General features: G+C 33.5%; 1 protein-coding gene across 1 annotated transcript; it reads left to right on the forward strand.

The window, feature by feature from the left end:
• The first annotated feature begins 12,660 nt into the window (after positions 1–12,660).
• On the forward strand, positions 12,661–14,244 carry LOC115954279 (pentatricopeptide repeat-containing protein At2g41720-like). The gene is made up of 2 exons (XM_031072191.1): positions 12,661–13,083; positions 13,952–14,244. The coding sequence occupies exons 1-2, from the start codon at positions 12,718–12,720 to the stop codon at positions 14,222–14,224; spliced, it is 639 nt and encodes a 212-aa protein (XP_030928051.1). The 5' UTR covers positions 12,661–12,717; the 3' UTR covers positions 14,225–14,244.
• The last annotated feature ends 6,640 nt before the right edge of the window (positions 14,245–20,884 follow it).

A 20,884-nucleotide genomic window follows, 5' to 3' on the forward strand; every position in this document is an offset into this window, starting at 1 on the left:
CTTTCGAGGTTGGGCCTTTGCTTGGCCATGGGCTTTTCCTCCTTCAACCCACTCTCTTGCTCTTTTCTACAGTCTTTGCATGTCCTGCCGTACTGCTCTGCCATTCCTGTTGTGGCGTTATTTGATCCAAGTCTACTAGGCCTCTTTGGACTTGTTGCTTATTCTTCCCTTAATGACTCAGTATAGTCATTTGGGCTTTTTGGTTACGTTGGGCATCCTTGGCCCATTTACTTTCTTTGAACCATTTTGGCCATTTTCCTAGCTCTGCATTCCCATGGGCTTTTACTAACTCCTTTGATTACCTTATCTTTCATCCTTGGGGCTCATGGACTTTCTATCAACCCCTTACTTTCATTACTTCGGGCATGCTATGGCCCATTCTCACTTTTCTACATCACATACTGCCTATGAGCTTGCTTCTTCTCTCTTTCTAGGCTCCTTTAGGCTCGTCTACTTCCTTAAGGCCCATTTGTTTATTTCATGGGTCTGCAATCCATTATTCCTGCCACTTGGGCTTAATGGTTTTTCTATCCACTTACGAACTCTTTTTTGCCCATATTGCTAGGCTTCTTCTTTCTTTTGGGTTTCCGAAAATGATCATCAACAACTAACTTACTAGATCCCCAATAGAAGGAATAGACATTTTGTTTGAGCTCTTTGCTCACGTGGCAACTTCTGAACTAGCCTTTTAGACATTAAGAGAAACCTTGTTTTAAAAACATAATTTAAATATTTAAAATCCTATCTGTAAAACACAATTTTAGAAGAAAAAAAATATATTCCCAAATAATTTCTAAACAATGCAATATAAATAATTACTAATAAAGAAATATTATTTTGCAGAATTCTCTTATGACATATTTTGTTAAGTTTTATCGTGCGCATCCTACATAGCCTCCCAATATTTGAAGGTTTTTTACATTTGGAAACATTCCATATATTGTGAGGTTTTGTTACATACAGCGGAAACAAAGTATACCAATTGTTGTGTCCTTTTTGCTATTTTGACAATTTCCTAATATCTAAAATGGAAGAACACCCCCATAAATTTATATTTAATTTTTTTTTTGTTCATAATTTGATAGTGACAATAGCGATGGACGTAACTTGAATATTCATGGGTGTGATAGTGATTGTCCCTAAAACAACAATAGAGCAAGGAGGAGATCGTCCCTAATTCTAATTTTCAACCTCTTCATCATCCCCCCACCTTCCAATTTTGATCCCTTTGCTTAGTGTTGGACTTGTCCAACCCAACTGGTGGCCTGACCCACTTGGTAAAACCAACCAGGCCCAAGCCGACCCGACTACTCCAGTGGTCAGCGGTGGGTCTAGTTATCCAGAAACTGAATCACGTCGGTTCGGTCTCAGATCTTCTCCCCAAAACTCGAAGAAACCTGAACTGAATGAGATAGAGAGCATTTCCTAGCAAGATTTTTTAGATCTGGCGAGATTTCAGCCATTTCTGACGAGATCTCAGCTAGATCCATGAAATCTCCATCGAATCTGGCAAGATCTCACTAAATCTAGCGAGATCTCACTAGATCTGGTCTCTTGCTAGATCTAGTGAAATTTCGCCAAATCCAGCGAAAATCCGTTGAAAATATCACCCAAATTTTGTCGATTTTTGCCGTTAACTCACCAGATTTTGGCCGATTTTCAGATCTCCAACTACAACCGAACCAACCACCATCCGTTGAAGGTCGGATCCACCTGATCCGATCAGCCACTCCGGTCGGCTGCGGGTTGAAATTCTGACCACCCAATCTGGTTAGGTCAGTTTCGAGTTGAGCACAAACTTGACCTGGACCGCCTCATGAACAGGCCTACCTTTGCTACACCTTGGAGTTCCACTCCGATTTGATTAACAATATCAATATTTACAAAATTTATTCAACTAATAATAAATTATAATCAACAAAATCTGAATAAATATTGAAAAAAAAAATCTTCAATTCTTTTATTTTTATGACTATTGTTCAATGTTTCTATGCATAAATATGAGTTACAATCTAGTTTTTGGTTATTGGAAAATCCAAAATGACATCATATTTTGGGACTACAAGAACCGTAATAGGTAGCATCCTTTTGGACTTGTAATTACTGATATAAGAGCCTTTCTATAAAAATAGAAATTAAAAAAAAAAAAAAACTAATAAGAATCGAAAATAGTGGGTTAATCTCACATTGGAAAATGAGTGAGAGTTAAAAAGATTTAAAATCGGTTTTGTGTATCCAAGAGTTAGACCCTTTTGTATATGCATCACTGTTAGTTTCTTTAAGATCTTCTCCACTCTCCCCATATGTGTGTATTAAAATACTTAATATTCTAAAAAAAAAAGACATTTTTTTGTAATAAAAAATAGAATGGCATGTTTTTTTTGTCACATTAACCACACTCCCTATGTGGAAAAATAGGCCACATCACAAACTGATTTAGGTACTATGTATAGCTTGACTACACAACAATTTGTTACTCTCCTCATTTACTTAAATGATTTTCACAATGCCATAAATTTACCCCAAAAAAAAAAAAAATCATATTTTAACAATGCTTAGGCTGGGAGGGTGGCAATCCTTATGCACCAAGGGCAACACAGAAAGAAATTGGCATTATCGCACTCACTAGTGGGGATTAGGGATACTCAAACCCAAGACCTAAGCCTTGAGCCTTGTTGGCCCAACGCACTTTTCTGTCCCATACATTGCTACTAAAGATCCCAAAAAAAAAAACACTCACTCGCTCCAACACAAAAAATGAAAGGAGAGACATAAATGCTGTGAAAGAACATGGCCATGGTGAAATTCAATGCTATCCAACGATATATTATATATTGATCACATAATTAAAATCCCATACAAATAAAATTCAAGCTCTTATTTTGACAATGACTAGAAATCATGTAAAGTGAATCCACCAAGAACATCATAAACTCAGTGAAACGAAACCTCCTTAATTAAGAACAATTTGTATGGCCAGAAACTGGGTTGAATGAAATGAAGTGTCCCAAGCGTAGGCCAAGGAACTGTTAAATAAAATCGCACCACCATTAGCAGTGACTTGTAATTGGCTTCCGCTTTGAACTATGACAGTGGGGTCAAGAGGTAGTACAGTTTGAAACCCATCGCTGCTCAATACCAAATCTGTTAATGTACATGAGCAATCAAGATTGATTGTCGCATTCCACACTGTTTTTTTTGTACAACCAATTCACTTTTTGATTGAGCAACTGATACGCTGCTTAAGAAGCATTGACAATTTCCTGCAATTTAAGAAATATCTGATTAATTAAGAAGCATGAACACAAACACAAACAATAACACCTAATTATTAAATTTATTTAGTTATTTATTGACAGATTTTAAATTTATTTTAAGTAAACATTAATAATTAACTATCAAACTCTTTAATGAAGACAGACATGTTGGGGTGACTCTAGCTAGCTAGTGTGTAAAATCAAGAGTATATATGCATGGTATAGTAAGAAAAATACACAGAAATTTGATGAAAGCTGCCATCGCTAAAACCAATAACGCTACTTAGTTTCTCTGCTTTGTCTTTAATGGAAATATAATAGGGCCTTATGTAATTTGGGTAATACTAACGAGTGTTCTTAGAATAATTTATAGTGATTTCCAAATCAAATGAATTAATTGCTGTGATTTTTTACTTTAAAGCTATTCAAATAGAAACTTATTACTGTTTAATTAGAAAGACAAACAATTTTACAAAATTTTTTACAAATTGTTGATGTGGTGAATAATTATTGGTAAATGAAAAAATAATATTAATGGTGGGCTTAGAAGAAAACCAATAAAAGGTTGGCCACATCAACATTTTGTAAAAATGTTGTAAAATAGTTTGTGTTTGTAGCATTACTCTTTGGCAATGAATAATGCTAGAGATACAAACAATTTTACAAAATTTTTTACAAATTGCTGATGTGGTGAATTATTATTGGTAAATTAAAAAATAATATTAATGGTGGGCCTAAATGAAAACCAATAAAAGGTTGGCCACATCCACATTTTGTAAAAATGTTGTAAAATAGTTTGTTTTTGTAGCATTACTCTTTGACAATAAGCATATTCTAAAAAACTATCGCTTTTTCCTATGGTAACAACCTTAAATGAATTGAAGAGTATATTTTGACTTTCATTCTTTAGCATAGCATGAGATGGTTGCCAAGAAAATTTTAGTAAAAACAACTCTATCTCAAGTCAAACTAAATAAATAAAATAAAAAGTTAAAAAGATAGTTTTTATTTAACTCATATTTTTTTATATTACCAAAAACAGAAACTTAAGAGATAGTTTTCCACCTAAGCAAAGCTTTAAATAAATTTTTCTCATTTTACCTTCTAACTAAGTGAAGATTTTAATGACTTATTTAATTTGCGATTTCTAGTCCTCGATAAATAAGAGAACTCTTTCATTTAGCCTACTATGAGTGCTATCTCATTTGCATTTTTTTACCATTATATTTCACTCTTTAGTTTTCTACCCAAGCAAAGTTTTAAATGAATGTATATCAATTTAACCTTCTATCTAAGCAAAGATTTTAATAATTTATTTAATTTTTATTATTTATTTATATTCCACAATAAATAGTTTTATTTCCTTACCATTCAAATTTTAATAAAATTTATCGGAACCACCTACTATTATATAGGAAAATGAAAAAATAGCTGCTTTGTACCTCTATACATACATACATACATACATATATATATATATAGTAGTGTAACTTTAAGTAATGTTACATCATCTAATACTTTTTAATTAGATGTGAATTTTGATAAATCCATCGCTGGATTACATTATCTTCGTATATTCTCTATAATTACAAAATTTAAAGATGATCAAAGATGAATAGTCATATCATCTTATTTAAATTCAAGTTTTTGTAATAAAAAAGAATACATAGAAGATGAGTTTATGGATTGAATAATAAACTGCATCCAATTGGCATGAAAATTGACATGCGTGTTAAAAACATATAGAACATTTAATTTAATGATTGGATTTTAAAAATATGAATTTAATAACAAATTATTGAATAGTGTAACATTAATTAGACTTATACTAAGTGCAACTTGAAAACAACCCACACACACTCACAAATATATATATATATATATATATATATTGTTAGTATTGTACTTTGAAAATTTAAAATAGCAAAAGCATTTGCTACAACACAAAAATTTAAAGTAGAGGCAATGCAATATAAAAGAGCATGGACGACATGCTGCAATTCAAATGAAGGTTTGAAAATCAAATTTTCATGCTACCCATGATATTTTTATTAACGTAGACCACATTATTGAAATCGAGTACAACAATAAAGCTCTTATTTAGATGAAAAATCATCTAATTTAAATGAATAAAAAAAAAAAACATCAGGCACTTTGAGAAACCTCCTTAAGAACAATTGATTTGGGAAGAAAGTGGCTGGAATGAAAATGAAGTGTCCCAAGCATAGGTGAAGCTAAGTGAAGAAGATGGTGCAACTGGGACACCATTGTTAACTAGACATTCGTTGCCTGACTTAGACAATACCGAAGGGTCAACAGGTTTCACTGTCTGAAAACCATTGCAAGACAATTTCAAATCTGATTGGGAACATAGGCAGCCATTGTTGATTGTCACACTCCACACTGGCTTTTGTTGCACTACTTCTCCAGTTTTAGATTGTTTGATGGTTACTTGGCTTAGGGTGCATTGACAATTTCCTACAATTAAAGAAACATAAACAAATTAGAAATTCTAAATCAAATTCAAAAGCATGAATAACAAGAACATGGACATTAATAAAATAAACATAATAAAAAATTTTAAAAACATATCTAGAAGACGTGAATATTATATATGGTAGTAAGATTGCGATGCATTGGATAGCATGGCCTATCCTTACATCCAAAAACATTCAAAATACAAGAATCGTTCATATGCCTTCATATTATAAAACAAAATGTTCCTTTTCATATAATATCATCTTTTTGTTTGAACAAAAGAAATGCCTTTCAGGATTGTATGCATTGATAGAATCCTTTACCTTTGCCAACGAAACTGAGGACGAAAAGTACACAAAGAAATTTGATGAAAGTAGCCATTACTACGAACTTTTTTGATGAAATTAGTTTCTCTACTTTTTTCTGAATGTAAACAGGACCTTGTCTAATTTATAGTGATTTTTGAATCAAACAAATTAATTGCCTTGATCTTTTACTTTAAAAGCTATATATTTTCCTATTTAGAAAGACCATTAGAATTGAGATTATGAATCAAAACTAGCATTAAATGTTAAGCAAATATGGTTACTTGTTGGTGATTATGCTATGGGAGCTTGACTTTTCAAAAATCTCTCAATCCTCTTATATTTTTGGGAAAAAAAATTTATCTTTAGATATAAATTTAAATGATAGCCCCCTAGATTTTTACTAAAAACGTGTAACTCATTTATTTAGATAATTAATGCTTTATTTTTGTTTCCTCTAATCGCTCTTGCAATATTAATAACCCATTAATTCAAAATGTATTTAATGTATTTGATAAAAATGGAAAATTTTTTATATTATTAATATACTATTTTTTTCCTCTAATATTTAATCTTATACCATGATAATATATCTTAGAAATATATAGGTAAATTGTTTTTAATAAAAAATTTATTTTTTTAATTTTTAATTTAAAAAATTAGAGATCTGAAATTTTATCCTTTTAGAAGAAATATTAAATGTTGATCTCATGCTAATTCGGAGTTAAAAATCTTTTAGTATTTATTAATATTATATATATAATTTGATATATGTAAGAAAATTGCATTTGTTAAAAGGTTTTTTTTGGATTTATTTTTAATATCCCCTAAAGAAATTTTATAACTCCCACTAATCATATTTGATCTCATATATTTGTGATCTTCTCAAAGAGTCATAGTTATGACAAATCCGTGACTTGGGATTATAAATTAAAGCAACTTCACCCAAAAAAAAAAAAAAAAAAGTTTAAGAAGTAAAGCTAAAAACTATACCGCACGCAGTTAGTCTAGTTTCTTAAGAAGTACTACATTCATAATATTCATTTTCACAACAAATCATAGGTATTAAGTTGTTGTTGGTCATAATTAGAGACCTACTACAAAAATTACTATTTGTCCACCAATAACAATCCGTAACAATATGTTACTTATGATTTGTGGTAAAAATATTATGGACATAACATTTTTCTTATACTTTTACAATTGTCTAATTTATAAGAGAAACATTATATCCACAATATTTTCATAATACTTTTGCAACAAAATCCTAAGTGGTAGGTTATTGGTTGTTACATATGGGTAAAAAAGTAATTTAAATTGTGGAATCAAATTAAAACAAATAATAACTTACCACTTATAATTTGTTGTAAATGTGTTGTAAAAATACTGTGAACATAGCATTTCTCAATTTATAATGATTTTTTAATCAAATGAAATAATTGCCTTTTTTTTTTTCTTTTTTCTTTTTTTTCTTTTTTTGAGGAAGATGAAATAATTGCCTTGATAGCAGAAATAAGTCAAAAGAAATAATTGCCATGATCATTTTTTTTTTCTTTGAAAGACCTTTCACCTATTTAGAAAGACCTTTGAAATTTGATACCATAGAATCCCTTTTTTCTTTTCCTGGGATCACTTCAAAAAGCTCGAGTCAATGCCAATTATTAGTTCAATGCACCATGCAAAATTTGTAGTTGAGATGGTTGCCTCTTTCACTCTCTCCCTTGCAGTTTTGAGATGGAAACATCAAGCAGCTCATGCTATTCGAGGCCCTTTTTGAGTATCCTGATAAACTTATATGGAACATTTTCACACGTGTGTCCGTCACCCCTGAGCTTGAAAGTCTTAGACATGGCATTGAAATTTTCATCAAGGAGTATTAACTACTATGTTCTAAAATCCAACAAAGCCATCACTGAAAATTTTAAGGTTGTAAAGAAAGCCCCTTTTTTTTCGAGATGTAAAGAAAGCCCTTGATAATGTTGAATGAGTCCTCTTGTGAATTTCCATTCTCTCCAGTATACCAAATTCTGTTCAGCTTAAATATATTACAAAGCAAATTTTCAGACCTTATGTTGGAGTGGCGGAGCTAGGAATTTATCTTTGGGGGATCATATAAATTTTTTTTTTTTTTTTGGTGTGTGTATGAAATGTAAAATAGTAATGTACAATACTTCATAACTCAATATCTGCTATAAACAAAAGTGTATTAATTAAAATTAAACAATCATGAGACAAGATTGACAAAATGATTTAATATCTTTAATCAACTATGAAATGGGCAAAGTTGCAAATTATAAAATAATATAAAAGTTAAACATCTTTTTTCAAAACTATAAACTATGCTCTTTAAGAGATCTAAAGTCATCAATACTTGATGACTTTTCAATTTTTCTACTGCTATGTACAAGTAAGACTTAAATGTGTTGGGATGAAAATTATAATTTTTTTTCCTTTTTTGTGGAGGTAATTGTTAAAATACTTATGTGTTTATTTTAAAGATGTTGAATGTTTAATTATTGTATTTTGTTGACATATGTATTTATGGATTGTATTTTATTTAAACTCTTTTAAATATATACGTATATTATCAGGTGAGGGGCTAAAATAATAAAGTTATTTAAAAAATTTTCAAATTATTTAGGATATTTTCAAAAAAAAATTATATTTTTTTGAAAAAATTTGGGGGGCCTAGGCCCCCCTCGGTCTTCAAGTGGCTATGCCACTGGGAAGGTCCTTACATCTAATTTATCCATTGGAACACATATGAGTGGAATTGTTTAGATTAATAGGAAGTTATTTCTTATGTCTTTTTATCATTTAAAATTGTATTTTTGTTATTAAGAGGTGGGTGAATAGATAAAGTTTGGATAAATTATTAGATTAGTCTTTAAATAAATCTTATCTACTTGTAGTAAATAAAGATGGATTTCTATTGAATTTGAATGTTATAATTTTCTTGCAAAGTCATCTATTTCAATGGCTTGATGATGAATAACAAAACATGTTGAAAAATATTGTTATTGGGAGAAGTTTCACATTGGAGGTATGGATTCCCTTGACGTAGTACATTTCATCATCAAACTTGAAGGCCTTGTTTTCCTCAAAGTAGTTAACAAGAAGAAAAATTTGTGCTCATAACCATTGATATCAGAGCCCACGCTATGAACAATTCACGCGTTGAGCATGTAGGTGCTAAGCTGTAACATTTTGGAGGTTGGTTTCCTTATAAGAAAACCGTGTGCTCTTATGCATGATTTTGTCTATTTGTGAGGTGCTTGTTAATGTTATGTGTAGGGAAAGTAGCACTTAAAACCCAAGAATGCATTGGGCCTTAGATCAAAACAGGCCCATAACATATCATTTCGAGATAAGGGGCCCAACTATGGAGGCACATGCCCTGAAACACAAGAAAAAGTCATCAGAAATGCCCCAAAGATCTCGAACCTCGGAAGCTAACCTAACAGGATCCATCACCTTTTGCCCGAGTATGAGTAGACCACTTGATCCATTTGAGGTGAAGGCCTGTTGACTACAACATCCACACCAATTCATTTTCCAAGCTACCAAAGGCATCCCACCGAGGTAAACACAAAGCAGGGACGGACCCAGGTGGGGGCCTAAAGGGGCTTGGGCCCCCCCGACCCCAAAAAATAAAAAAATAAAAAAAATAGTAGGTAAAATTTTCAACAAAAAAAAAAAAAAAAAAAAGACTTGGGCCCCTTTATCCCAACCGGCCAACCTAGTCAAGAGCCCTGAGCCCATGTAACTCTTTAAAAAAAAAAAAATACCGAAGCAAAGCAACAAGCGAAAATGAAGGAAAAAAGAAAAGAAAAGAGAGAGACCCATTGCAAACCCAGTCACGACGCCACTCAAGCCGCCACACGCGAGAGAAATCCATCGCAGACCCATTGCTGTCTCAACTGTCGGCGTCGCATATATACCCAAACGGGAAATGGCCACACCAACATCACCACTGTTGCCACGCGAGACTTGTCCCTGGCTCAGATTCACAGTCAAATAGTGAAGACTAAAAGTATGAAAGAATATTTGAGTAAATAATTAATTTGAGATCCTGGCATTACTTCCTTTGTGAGAAACTGTGAGGAAGAAATTTGGTTGCGAAAATAGAAAAAAGAGATCTTATGGTAAAAGTAGAACACATGCTAAGCAGCTAAGAGATTAAGGAAACTTCCTACTTAAAAAATAATCCTATATTCTTCTTTATTTATAAGATTGCCATAAGTAAATAGTAAGTTAAAAATCTTATATAAAATGTGAATAAGAATATAAGATTATAAATAAATATTTTTTTTAAATCCCACCTTATTTAAGATTTCTAAAAAAAATTAAATTAAATTCATTATTTTATATAAAAGTAACAATTATAATATATATATATATATATATATATATTAAGAACCCTGAAACAACCTAAAATAGGCAATAATAGAGACAAGTAATAGAAAGAGGAACATTGATTCAACTTTCAAGAAATAAAAATGGTAAAGTTAGGAAAAGTGCTTGTTGATAGTGCATAATAAATTCATAGTGTCGAGTTCCATTTTCATAGAAAATATATTAAGAAACAATAGTGTTTTGTGTCTTTTGTTTTTATTGATAGATGTTTGCATCTTAATATATTAAAAAAAATGATTTTGTATATTTGTATTGGTTGATAGTTTGTTAATAATATATGGATGTGCATTTGAATTTTTTTTTTTTTTTTTTTGTTTTTTGCGCTTATCTCCGACCCCCACTAACTTGAAATCCTGGATCCGTTCCTGACACAAAGTATCCGAGAATGTCCTCTGAATCTTCTTGATAAATTCACAACAACCCACCTGACATAATTGCATTTAATGCAACAGACAACTTATCATAATAAAACAAAAAGGCCCAAAAGTCTTTTGTTCATCATAACCTCAAAAAAAGAAGAGCCTAACTGGACAGAAAGTTGCCCAACCATGCTAGGACAGCATCTACTATAGCACATGCTGGTAGGGGTGTGCATGGGTCGAGTTGAGGGGATTTTTTGACCCAATCCACCATAGTGGGTTAAAAAAAATTCAACCCAACCCAACCCACATGAGTCGGATTGAACCCAAGGGTTTGACAAAATTTTATTATTATTATTATTTAATTGAGTAGAAAAAAATATAAATATTAATATATTTAAAAAACTTAAAGATTAGTATCAATGTAACTCCTTAAAGGCAAACAACACTTATGACTAAAATAACAATAGTAATTTATTAGAATTTGTGTGAACTAATTGGCTTTTATATAGGATAGGAAGAACTGGTTATTTAAAAAAAAAATTATTAATTATATAATATTATATATATATATATTAAATTAGTATTAGTAGGAGGAACCAAGGAAATGCTGCTCTACAACTGTTTTTTTATTTATTTATTATATATATAATATATATATATATTTAAATATATATATAAGTACCCTACAGTTAATTAAAATTCTTTTTTTATTAAATATGGGTGGGTCGGGTCGAGTCAAGTTTGGCGGGTTTGTAATTTTATGACCCAAACCCAACCCGACCCGCTATAAAATTTTTTTTTGTAACCCAACCCAACCCACCAAGCCTTAAAAACCGACCCAACCCGGCAGGTCAGGTTGGGTCGGGTTTGGTAGGTCGGTGGGTTTTCAGCACACCCCTATATGCTGGAGAAGAAAATGAGGAGAACCAAGCTAAAGATAAGGATGAAGAAGAAAGAGAAGAGAGATTATAAAAGGAATTAAGATAGACAAAGAGAGGGTCTTAGAAAAAAAACTGAGTAGTGAAACAAAAGAGAAGAGCGAAACACATAGTGAATAATGTAACAAAAAAGATCATGTTAATAAAGTTCAAAGCATATTTTTGCAAAGTATAGAATAGTTTGTTTCTTGTTCAAATCTCCCATTGCGAATTATATTAACAACATAATAAAAATTAATTTTGATTATAAGTGGGCCACTAAGCTAAGGCCAGAGTCCATCTTCCACATTACGAGCCTAATTTATTTTTGTAATTACTATTACGGTATTGTATAATTTAGGATATGTTTAGAAATAATTTTACTTAAAATAATTAGTTTTTTTTTTTTTTTTGGAGTCTTTAAATATGCATGTAATATGTAAAATAAAATTTTAGTTCAAAAATTCATCAATAAAATTTCAAAAGCTTAAACATATCTAACCTCCATCATGCTTTCTGTTCTTTGTCAATATAGAATTGAAATTTTGAAATTAATATTATATTTGACCATTTGTATGTGAAAAAGTTTTTTTCAAAATGTTAAAATTTAATGCAAGTTACATGTTTAGGGCTATTTGGCACGGTTGATTAAACAACAATTTATAACATTTAAATAACAATAACACTTTTAATACGTATTTCTATAAAACTCTAACATGTATACTAAAATCTGAATAGTACTATAACTGTGCACTGATAGTACCCATGCACTTACCAAAAAAAAGCCCTAGTGGCCATTGAACCATGGGATGGGGTGCGAGGGTGACGATGGCCCAAAAGGTGAATCCCACAACACAACAACGCGAGGCGCGCATGTAAACAGAATCTATTTGATAAGCCCCATCCCACCTATTATCCACTTCACTGAAACTCTCTCTCTCTCTCTCTCTTTCTCTCTCTGCTTCTCTTCGGCAAATGAGCAATGGGAACCAATACCAACACCATAACCTTGAACCTTAACCTTAACCTCAACCTCCAACTCAGTCCAACTCGACCCAAAACCAAAATCCTCTGCAAGAACAACTCCGCCTTCGAAGAAAACAAGCAAGTGAGCGTGGACTATGACGAGGGCAAGCACTTAGTCTCCACGCACCTCACCGGCCTCAGGAAAGCCGATATTCAAAGACGCTACCGCCTCCGAGTCGAGGCCGACCGCTTCCAGAGGGACTGGACTTTGTCGGAAGTAGTCCATGAAATCCTCAGCCTCCGCCCTCATGACGACATTGAGGGCGTGTTGAATCGCTGGATTGGCCGCTTTGCCAGAAAGAATTTTCCGCTTCTTATCAGGGTATTTGAAAATTCAAGTTTTTGCTTTACTTTGTATTGCTAATTAGCTTAGTTGGATACCAAAATTCAATTAAATTTGATGGATTTGAGGTGGGTTTTATTTGAAATGGATTTCTATGCTCATGCTGTGCCAACTTAAATTTAGTGACTTTATTATGAATGAATCTGCTACAGTTATTTATTATGCCCAATTTTATTTATTTTGTATTGCTAATTTGCTTAGTTGAATAGATAAGTGAATTAGATATGGAGAATTTGAGGCAGGTTTTTTGTGAAATGGATTTCTATGCTCATGATGTGCCAACTAATGTGAAATATGATCGAAACACCAACTGATGGTATATAGGTGATTGAAATAGTGTCATTTTGATTATGGGAGGAGCTAAGGCAAAGCTCTACCGTGCCTATGCCCAGTATCATATATTTTGTTTAGAGTCGTTCCACACCTGAAAAAAGGAGAAGGGTTTTGGTAGGTTGATGGCCAGCATAAAATTTAGTAACTTTATTATGATTGAATCTATTGTAAATACAAGTTTTGGGACTAAAGGCTTGGTGTCCCATAAAACATGGGGCCGACCTAATTAGTTTGTTGAGGATCCATCGCTGACCCTAAAGTTTTAGGACTAAAGGCTTGGTGTTGTTGTAGGCAATGTAGTCAAAAAAAGTATTGTACTTGTGGTAAGATGAAAAACTTGATCTCTACCTCAAAATGGCACTTCCTCTTCCCATATTTCGGAAAGAGGATGAGAGTTCAAGACGTGCATATGTAACTTACTATTTAAAAAAAAAAAAATTGATGTGAATATCAATACATTTCTGCATGGAGCTTATATAAGATACTGAAAAGTATTGTTTTTTGCTTGTTATAGGAGATAACACAGAGGGGTTCTATTGAACGTAGCATTCAAGTTTTTCAGTGGATGAAAAATCAAAAGAACTATTGTCCTCGGAATGATATTTATAATATGATGATCAGATTTCATGCTAGGCATAATCGGACAGATCAAGCACGTGGTTTGTTTTTTGAGATGCAAGAGTGGAGGTATGCCTTTTGTTTTTGCATCTTATGTATTTTCTCAGATTATCCTATTACAGTAGGAAGCAGATTGGTCAGAAAAGAAATTCCTCTTGGTAAATGGTAACATGGCAGTATTAATTATGAATTTTCACTAGTCATTCTTAACTCCGTGATTCTTCTCTTATTTCCAATAGATTTAAGGCGAAGTTTGCTTCTTGGACCAAATAACTGGTTTGCTTGATGACTCGTGATTGAATTGGATCAAATTGACTAGAAAGAAAATCAAATATCTAATGCATGCTGCATATAATGTTGAAACTTAATGAAGAAATTGAAAATCAAATAGTATACCGCTACCACTTTTCTTTATTTACGTGTAGCTCTAACTCTCTCAGCCTCACCCCTCATCGCTGCTGCTTCTCCCTCTTCTTCTTCTTCTTCGCCGGTACGTGTTCTATGTTCGTTTCCAAACCCTACAATTTCTCTCATTTTTCCATAGATCTTACGCTTGCTCTATTCCCGAAATTCTAGATCTGATTCTTAATTCTTTAAGATTTTTTGGGTGAGATTATATAATTTTTGCGTCATTCTTATAGATCTGTTTCTCTCATTCATGTTGCATCTATTAAGGAAATCTGCCTTTTTTTTTTTATGATTACATTTCCATTGATCCTGAGAGAGAGAGAGAGAGAGAGAGAGAGAGAGAGAGAGAGAGCTTAAATAGAAAAAATTGGCTGCCTAAAATGGAAAGATGAGTAGTACGGTTCTGTAATATTTGGAGCGTGATCTCTTTTGCTTAAGCTTAAGCAGTTAAAATTTAAAAAGAAGGTTTTTCTGAATTGTGCTTTAAATTGGTGACGAGGAAGCTGAATTTTTATTAATTAATTATTTATTTATTTATTTTTGGCTAATACCAAATTTGTGCTACACCTCCTACCTATATTCAAGTGTATATCTTATAACTTAGCTGATGATATATAAAATTAAAGGCCAAAGTTTGGTTCCCCAATTAAATAAAACAATTTAGTTGGGGGATCTAACTTACATTGTAAATTAAAATTAATTCTCGTTGTGCACTTACTAAGCACGGTTATGGTTATGTTATATCCTCGCATGAATTGGTTCTATCCCAGAGAATAATAATGATCATCATAATTTATAATTTATAATAATAATAATATCTGAGAAATCAAATGTTAATCTTCCATACTTTTCCACAAATATATTTTCTATATTTTTCACCAACTAATTGGATTCTTTAAACTTCACAAATTAAAGATTCTTTTTCAAGTTCACTCTTGCTCAATTTTGCTATGGATTTTGTAGAGCGTTTCTTGGATTTTATGAGATCATCTATAAAATTGTTTTGAACTACACTATCACAATCATGAATATAGTGACTTTTAACTATATTCATGACAAATGGGGTTAAGGATCACACAAGGAAATTAATCCTACAATAGTGAACCTATGCTCTTATACCAATTGAAAAATTGTTTTTTAGACCCCTATATGGGTTACCATCAATTATAATAATTTGGATCAAGAACGGGGTCAGAGGGATCAAAAACTGCTAGTGAATATAGAGCCATCGAATCAGCCTAACCAGCAACTAAGTTGTATACATTATATGAATAGAAATCAAATGACCCAGATCATTCAAAGAAAATGGGTCCAGTCTAATGCAATACGGAATCCCCAATCCACTACTTCATTACAAATGACACGCTTCGCCTACTCCTTCCCCGTGTCCACTTGCGCTCCTCCCTAGAGCAAAGAGAAGGCAAAAAAGCCCTGTTGAAGTAGCATGACACCATTTTCACAAAATTGGCAAGGCATAAGCAGTCCCAACTACACATTTGAATGTGGTGGAGAAGGCTGAGGATGTAGGAGATTCAGATGATTTACCGAACAATAGATCTAATTATTAAAAAAGAAGTATATGGGGGTACAAGGCTCCACCAAATTCACTATAAAGATTGTTACAATATATACTAATGTAGTGGGCCTTTTTTACAATGTTGGACTGGGCTGCCTCCTACGGTATTAGGCCCAAGAGTTCTGAGTAAGGGAGTCGGGGCCAGTTCAATTTGTAACTTACTTTGGTCCGGCTTGTGCACAAACTATACTCCATTTGCCAGGCTTTGATCATAGGCCCATGGCAAGCAAAACTGTTGCAGCTAAGTCATGGCAGACAAATATAATAAAGATAACATAAGAAATAGTAGACAAAATAAATAAAAGGGGGCGACAAGAGGCACCCCATAGGCCAAAAGTAGAGAAATAAATGGGGAATAATAATAGTGGGGTTATTGAATCAAAGAGGGAAAAATTAGTCTGTCATGCCAAGTAATGCTGCAAAGCTGAAACCAAGAAGGTAAACCACTTCCTTAATACGACTAATCTCTCAGGGGAAAGAAATTAATTGCTTTGAGGGAATGGGCCTGAATGGTTTATGTTTAATGAGGATCCTCTGCCTTTTTTTGATAGAGAGCAGGGCTTTAGAGGGAGAGAGGAGATCAACCTACTAGTGTATGCCTGCCGTTCTATACTCCCTATTCTCTATGCTTCCTAGTTTTTCCTTTCTTTCTTTTTTTTCTTCCTTTTCTTTCTCGGTGTTTACTTATTTTGTTGCGATTCTCTCCTAGAGGTTGCTATTACAGTGCTTTGTGATTGTTCCCCTTGCTGTGCATGGCAAGGCCCCTTTTATAGTGTCCGCCATGACCGGATTTTACCATTTTAGTCTTTAACAACCTTTGTCTGGCCTGGGTGTCCTTGCCGACCACTTACTGGTTTGTCAGTCGCTCAGCCACCACCACTTACCTGTGCTAGCCGTGACACCAGACAAAGAAGGTTATTTTGTTTGTTTACCTGCTGTGCTACAGTGTGAGTGCTCTCTCTCTTCTTATCCCTCATGGCATGCACCTAGTGATCCCAGCTCACCCTTACTTCCTTTGGGTGGTATGTCATCCCAGCAGGACATTTCCCCCAAAAGAGCCTGAGTAGGAACCCTAGAATAGGTTTTCCCCTCTCCCCACCGCCAGACCATGCCTTCTTAACTCTGACCCATGACCTCACCACCTCTTATATTGACTGGGTACAAGCTGGTGATGTCTAGGCCTTGCCATGCTTCACTTTCATGTATATCTGAAATTTGCCTGCTGTTCATGCGTCCGCTATGGCCTAGAGGCTTGTTTGCACATCCTGCCACCCATCCTTGGCTTCTTATGGCGTGATCCATTTTCTAGCTTCTCATTCTTTAAAGCCTGCTCTCTTTTGGGGTTGGGCCTTTGCTTGGCTGTGGGCTTTTCCTCCTTCAGCCCATTCTCTTGCTCTTTTCTGCAGTCTTTGCGTGTCCTGTCGTACTGCTCTGCCATTCCTGCTGTGGCGTTATTTGACCTAAGCTTGCTGGGCCTCTTTGGACTTGTTACTTATTCTTCCCTCAATGACTGAGTATAGTCATTTGGGCTTTTTGGTTACGTTGGGCATCCTTGGCCCATTTACTTTCCTTGGGCCATTTTGGCCCTTTTCCTAACTCTGCATTCTCATGGGCTTTTACTAACTCATTTGGATTTTCCTGGCCCAATTACCTTATCCTTCATCCTTGAGGCTCATGGACCTTCCATCAACCCCTTACTTTCCTTATTTTCATTACTTCGGGCCTGCTGTGGCCCATTCTCATTTTTTTACATCACATACTGCCTATGAGTTTGCTTCTTCTCTCTTTCCGGGCTCTTTTAGGCTCGTCTATTTCCTCAAGGCTCATTTGTTTATTTCATGGGACTGCAATCCATTATTCCTGCCACTTGGACTTAATGGTTTTTCTATCCACTTACAAACTCTTTTCTACCCATGTTGCTAGGCTTCTTCTTTCTTTTAGGCTTCCAAAATTGATCATCAACAACTAACTTACTAGATCCCCAATAGAAGGAATAGACATTTTGTTTGAGCTCCTTGCTCATGTGGCAACTTCTGAACTAGCCTTTTAGACATTAAGAGAAACCTTGTTTTAAAAACATAATTTAAATATTTAAAATCCTATTTGTAAAACACAATTTTAGAAGGAAAAAAAAAAATCATTCCCAAATAATTTCTAAATAATGCAATATAAATAAGTACTAATAAAGAAATATTATTTTGTAGAATTCTCTTATGACATATTTTGTTAAGTTTTATCGTGCACATCCTACATAGCCTCCCAATATTTGAAGGTTTTTTACATTTGGAAACATTCCATATATTGTGAGGTTTTGTTACATACAGCGGAAACAAAGTATACCAATTATTGTGTCCTTTTTGCTATTTTGACAATTTCCTAATATCTAAAATGGAAGAACACCCCCATAAATTTATATTTAATTTTTTTTTGTTCATAATTTGATAGTCACAGTAGCGAAGGACGTAACTTGAATATTCATGTGCGTGATAGTGATCGTCCCTAAAACAACAGTAGAGCAAGGAGGAGATCGCCCCTAATTCTAATTTTCAACCTCTTCATCATTCCCCCACCTTCCAATTTTGATCCCTTTGCTTAGTGTTGTACTTGTCCAACCCAACCGGTGGCCTGACCCACTTGGTAAAACCAATCGTACCCGACCCAACCCGACTACTTCGGTGATCAGCAGTGGCTCTAGTTCTCCAGAAACTGAATCACGTCGGTTCGATCTCAGATCTTCTCCCCAAAACTCTAAGAAACCCGAACCGATTGAGATAGAGAGCATTTCCCAGTAAGATTTTTTAGATCTGTCGAGATTTTAGCCATTTCTGGCAAGATCTCGGCTAGATCCATGAAATCTCTATTGGATTTGGCAAGATCTCACTAAATCTAGCGAGATCTCACTAGATCTGGTCTCTCGTTATATCTGGTGAGATTTCTCCAAATCCAACGAAAATCCGTTGAAAATATCACCCAAATTTTGTCGATTTTTGCCGTTAACTCACCAGATTTTGGCCGATTTTCAGATCTCCAACTACAACCGAACCAACCGCCATCCGTTGAAGGTCGGATCCACCCAATCCAATCAGCCACTCTGATCGGCAACGGGTTGAAATTCTGACCACCCAATCGGGTTAGGTCAGTTCCGAGTTAGGCACAAACTTGACCTGGACGGACCCGTGGACAAACCTACCTTTGCTACACCTTGGAGTTCCACTCCAATTTGATTAACAATATCAATATTTACAAAATTTATTCAACTAATAATAAATTATAATCAACAAAATCTGAATAAATATTGAAAAAAAAATCTTCAATTCTTTTATTTTTATGACTATTGTTCAATGTTTCTATGCATAAATACGAGTTACAATCTAGTTTTCAGTTATTGGAAAATCCAAAATGACATCATTTTTTGGGACTACAGGAACCGTCATTTGTAGCATCCTTTTGGACTTGTAATTACTAATATAAGAGCCTTTCTATAAAAATAGAAATTTTAAAAATAAAAAAAATAAAAATAAAAAACTAATAAGAATCGAAAATAGTGGGTTAATCTTACATTGAAAAATGAGTGAGAGTTAAAATTCAAGATTTAAAACCGGTTTTGTGTATCCAAGAGTTAGATACTTTTGGATATACATCACTGTTAGTTTCTTTAAGACCTTCTCCTCTCTCACCGTATGTGTGTATTAAAAAACTTAGTATTAAAAAAAAAAAAAAACATTTTTTTGTAATAAAAATTAAAATGGCATTTTTTTTTGTCACATTAACCACACTCCCTACGTGGAAAAATAGGTCACATCACAAACTGATTTAGGTACTATATATAGCTTGACTACACAACAATTTGTTACTCTCCTCATTTACTTAAATAATTATCACAATGCCATAAATTTACCCAAAAAAAGAAATTCATATTTTAACAATGCTTAGGCAGGGAGGGTGGCAATCCTTATGCACCAAGGGCAACACAGAAACAGGGACGGATCTACATTGGGGCAAAGGGGGGCCATTGCCCCCCCCCCCCCCCCCCAACATAAAATAAATAAAAAAAAAAAAAGTATAAAAAAATTATCATTTGCCCTTTTATATACATACATATATATATATGTATGTATATTTGTTTCTCCTACTCTAAAATATTTAGATATTGATCTACAAGAAAATAAATAAATAAATAAAATTCATGCCCCTTTAACTACAAAAAATTAAATAAATATGGACTAAACAAAAATCACACACAAAATAAGAAACACTTATTTTGTATGTTATACTTTGTTGATGTGTTTTATAATATGAAATATTTAAGAAATACTTATTTTGTATATAGTATTTTGTTGAATATAAAATAAATGTTAGTTTTTATTTTCATAAATTTTTTTTTGGTTTTAAGCTTTGGCCCCCCAAGTATAAATCCTGGTTCCATCCCTGCACAAAAAGAAATTGGCATTATCTCACTCAATAGTGGGGATTAGGGACACTCAAACCCAAGACCTAAGCCTTGAGCCTTGTTGGCCCAACGCACTTTTCTGTCCCATACATTGCTACCAAAGATCCCAAAAAAAAAAAAAAACTCACTCGCTCCAACACAAAAAAATGAAAGGAGAGACATAAATGCTGTGAAAGAACATGGCCACGGTGAAATTCAATGCTATCCAACGATATATTATATATTGATCACATAATTAAAATCCCATACAAATAAAATTCAAGCTCTTATTTTGACAATGACTAGAAATCATGTAAAGTGAATCCACCAAGAACATCATAAACTCAGTGAAACGAAACCTCCTAAATTAAGAACAATTTGTATGGCCAGAAACTGGGTTGAATGAAAATGAAGTG

This window comes from Quercus lobata, chromosome 7 (assembly GCF_001633185.2).
Source record: "Quercus lobata isolate SW786 chromosome 7, ValleyOak3.0 Primary Assembly, whole genome shotgun sequence".
Taxonomy (NCBI): Eukaryota; Viridiplantae; Streptophyta; class Magnoliopsida; order Fagales; family Fagaceae; genus Quercus; species Quercus lobata.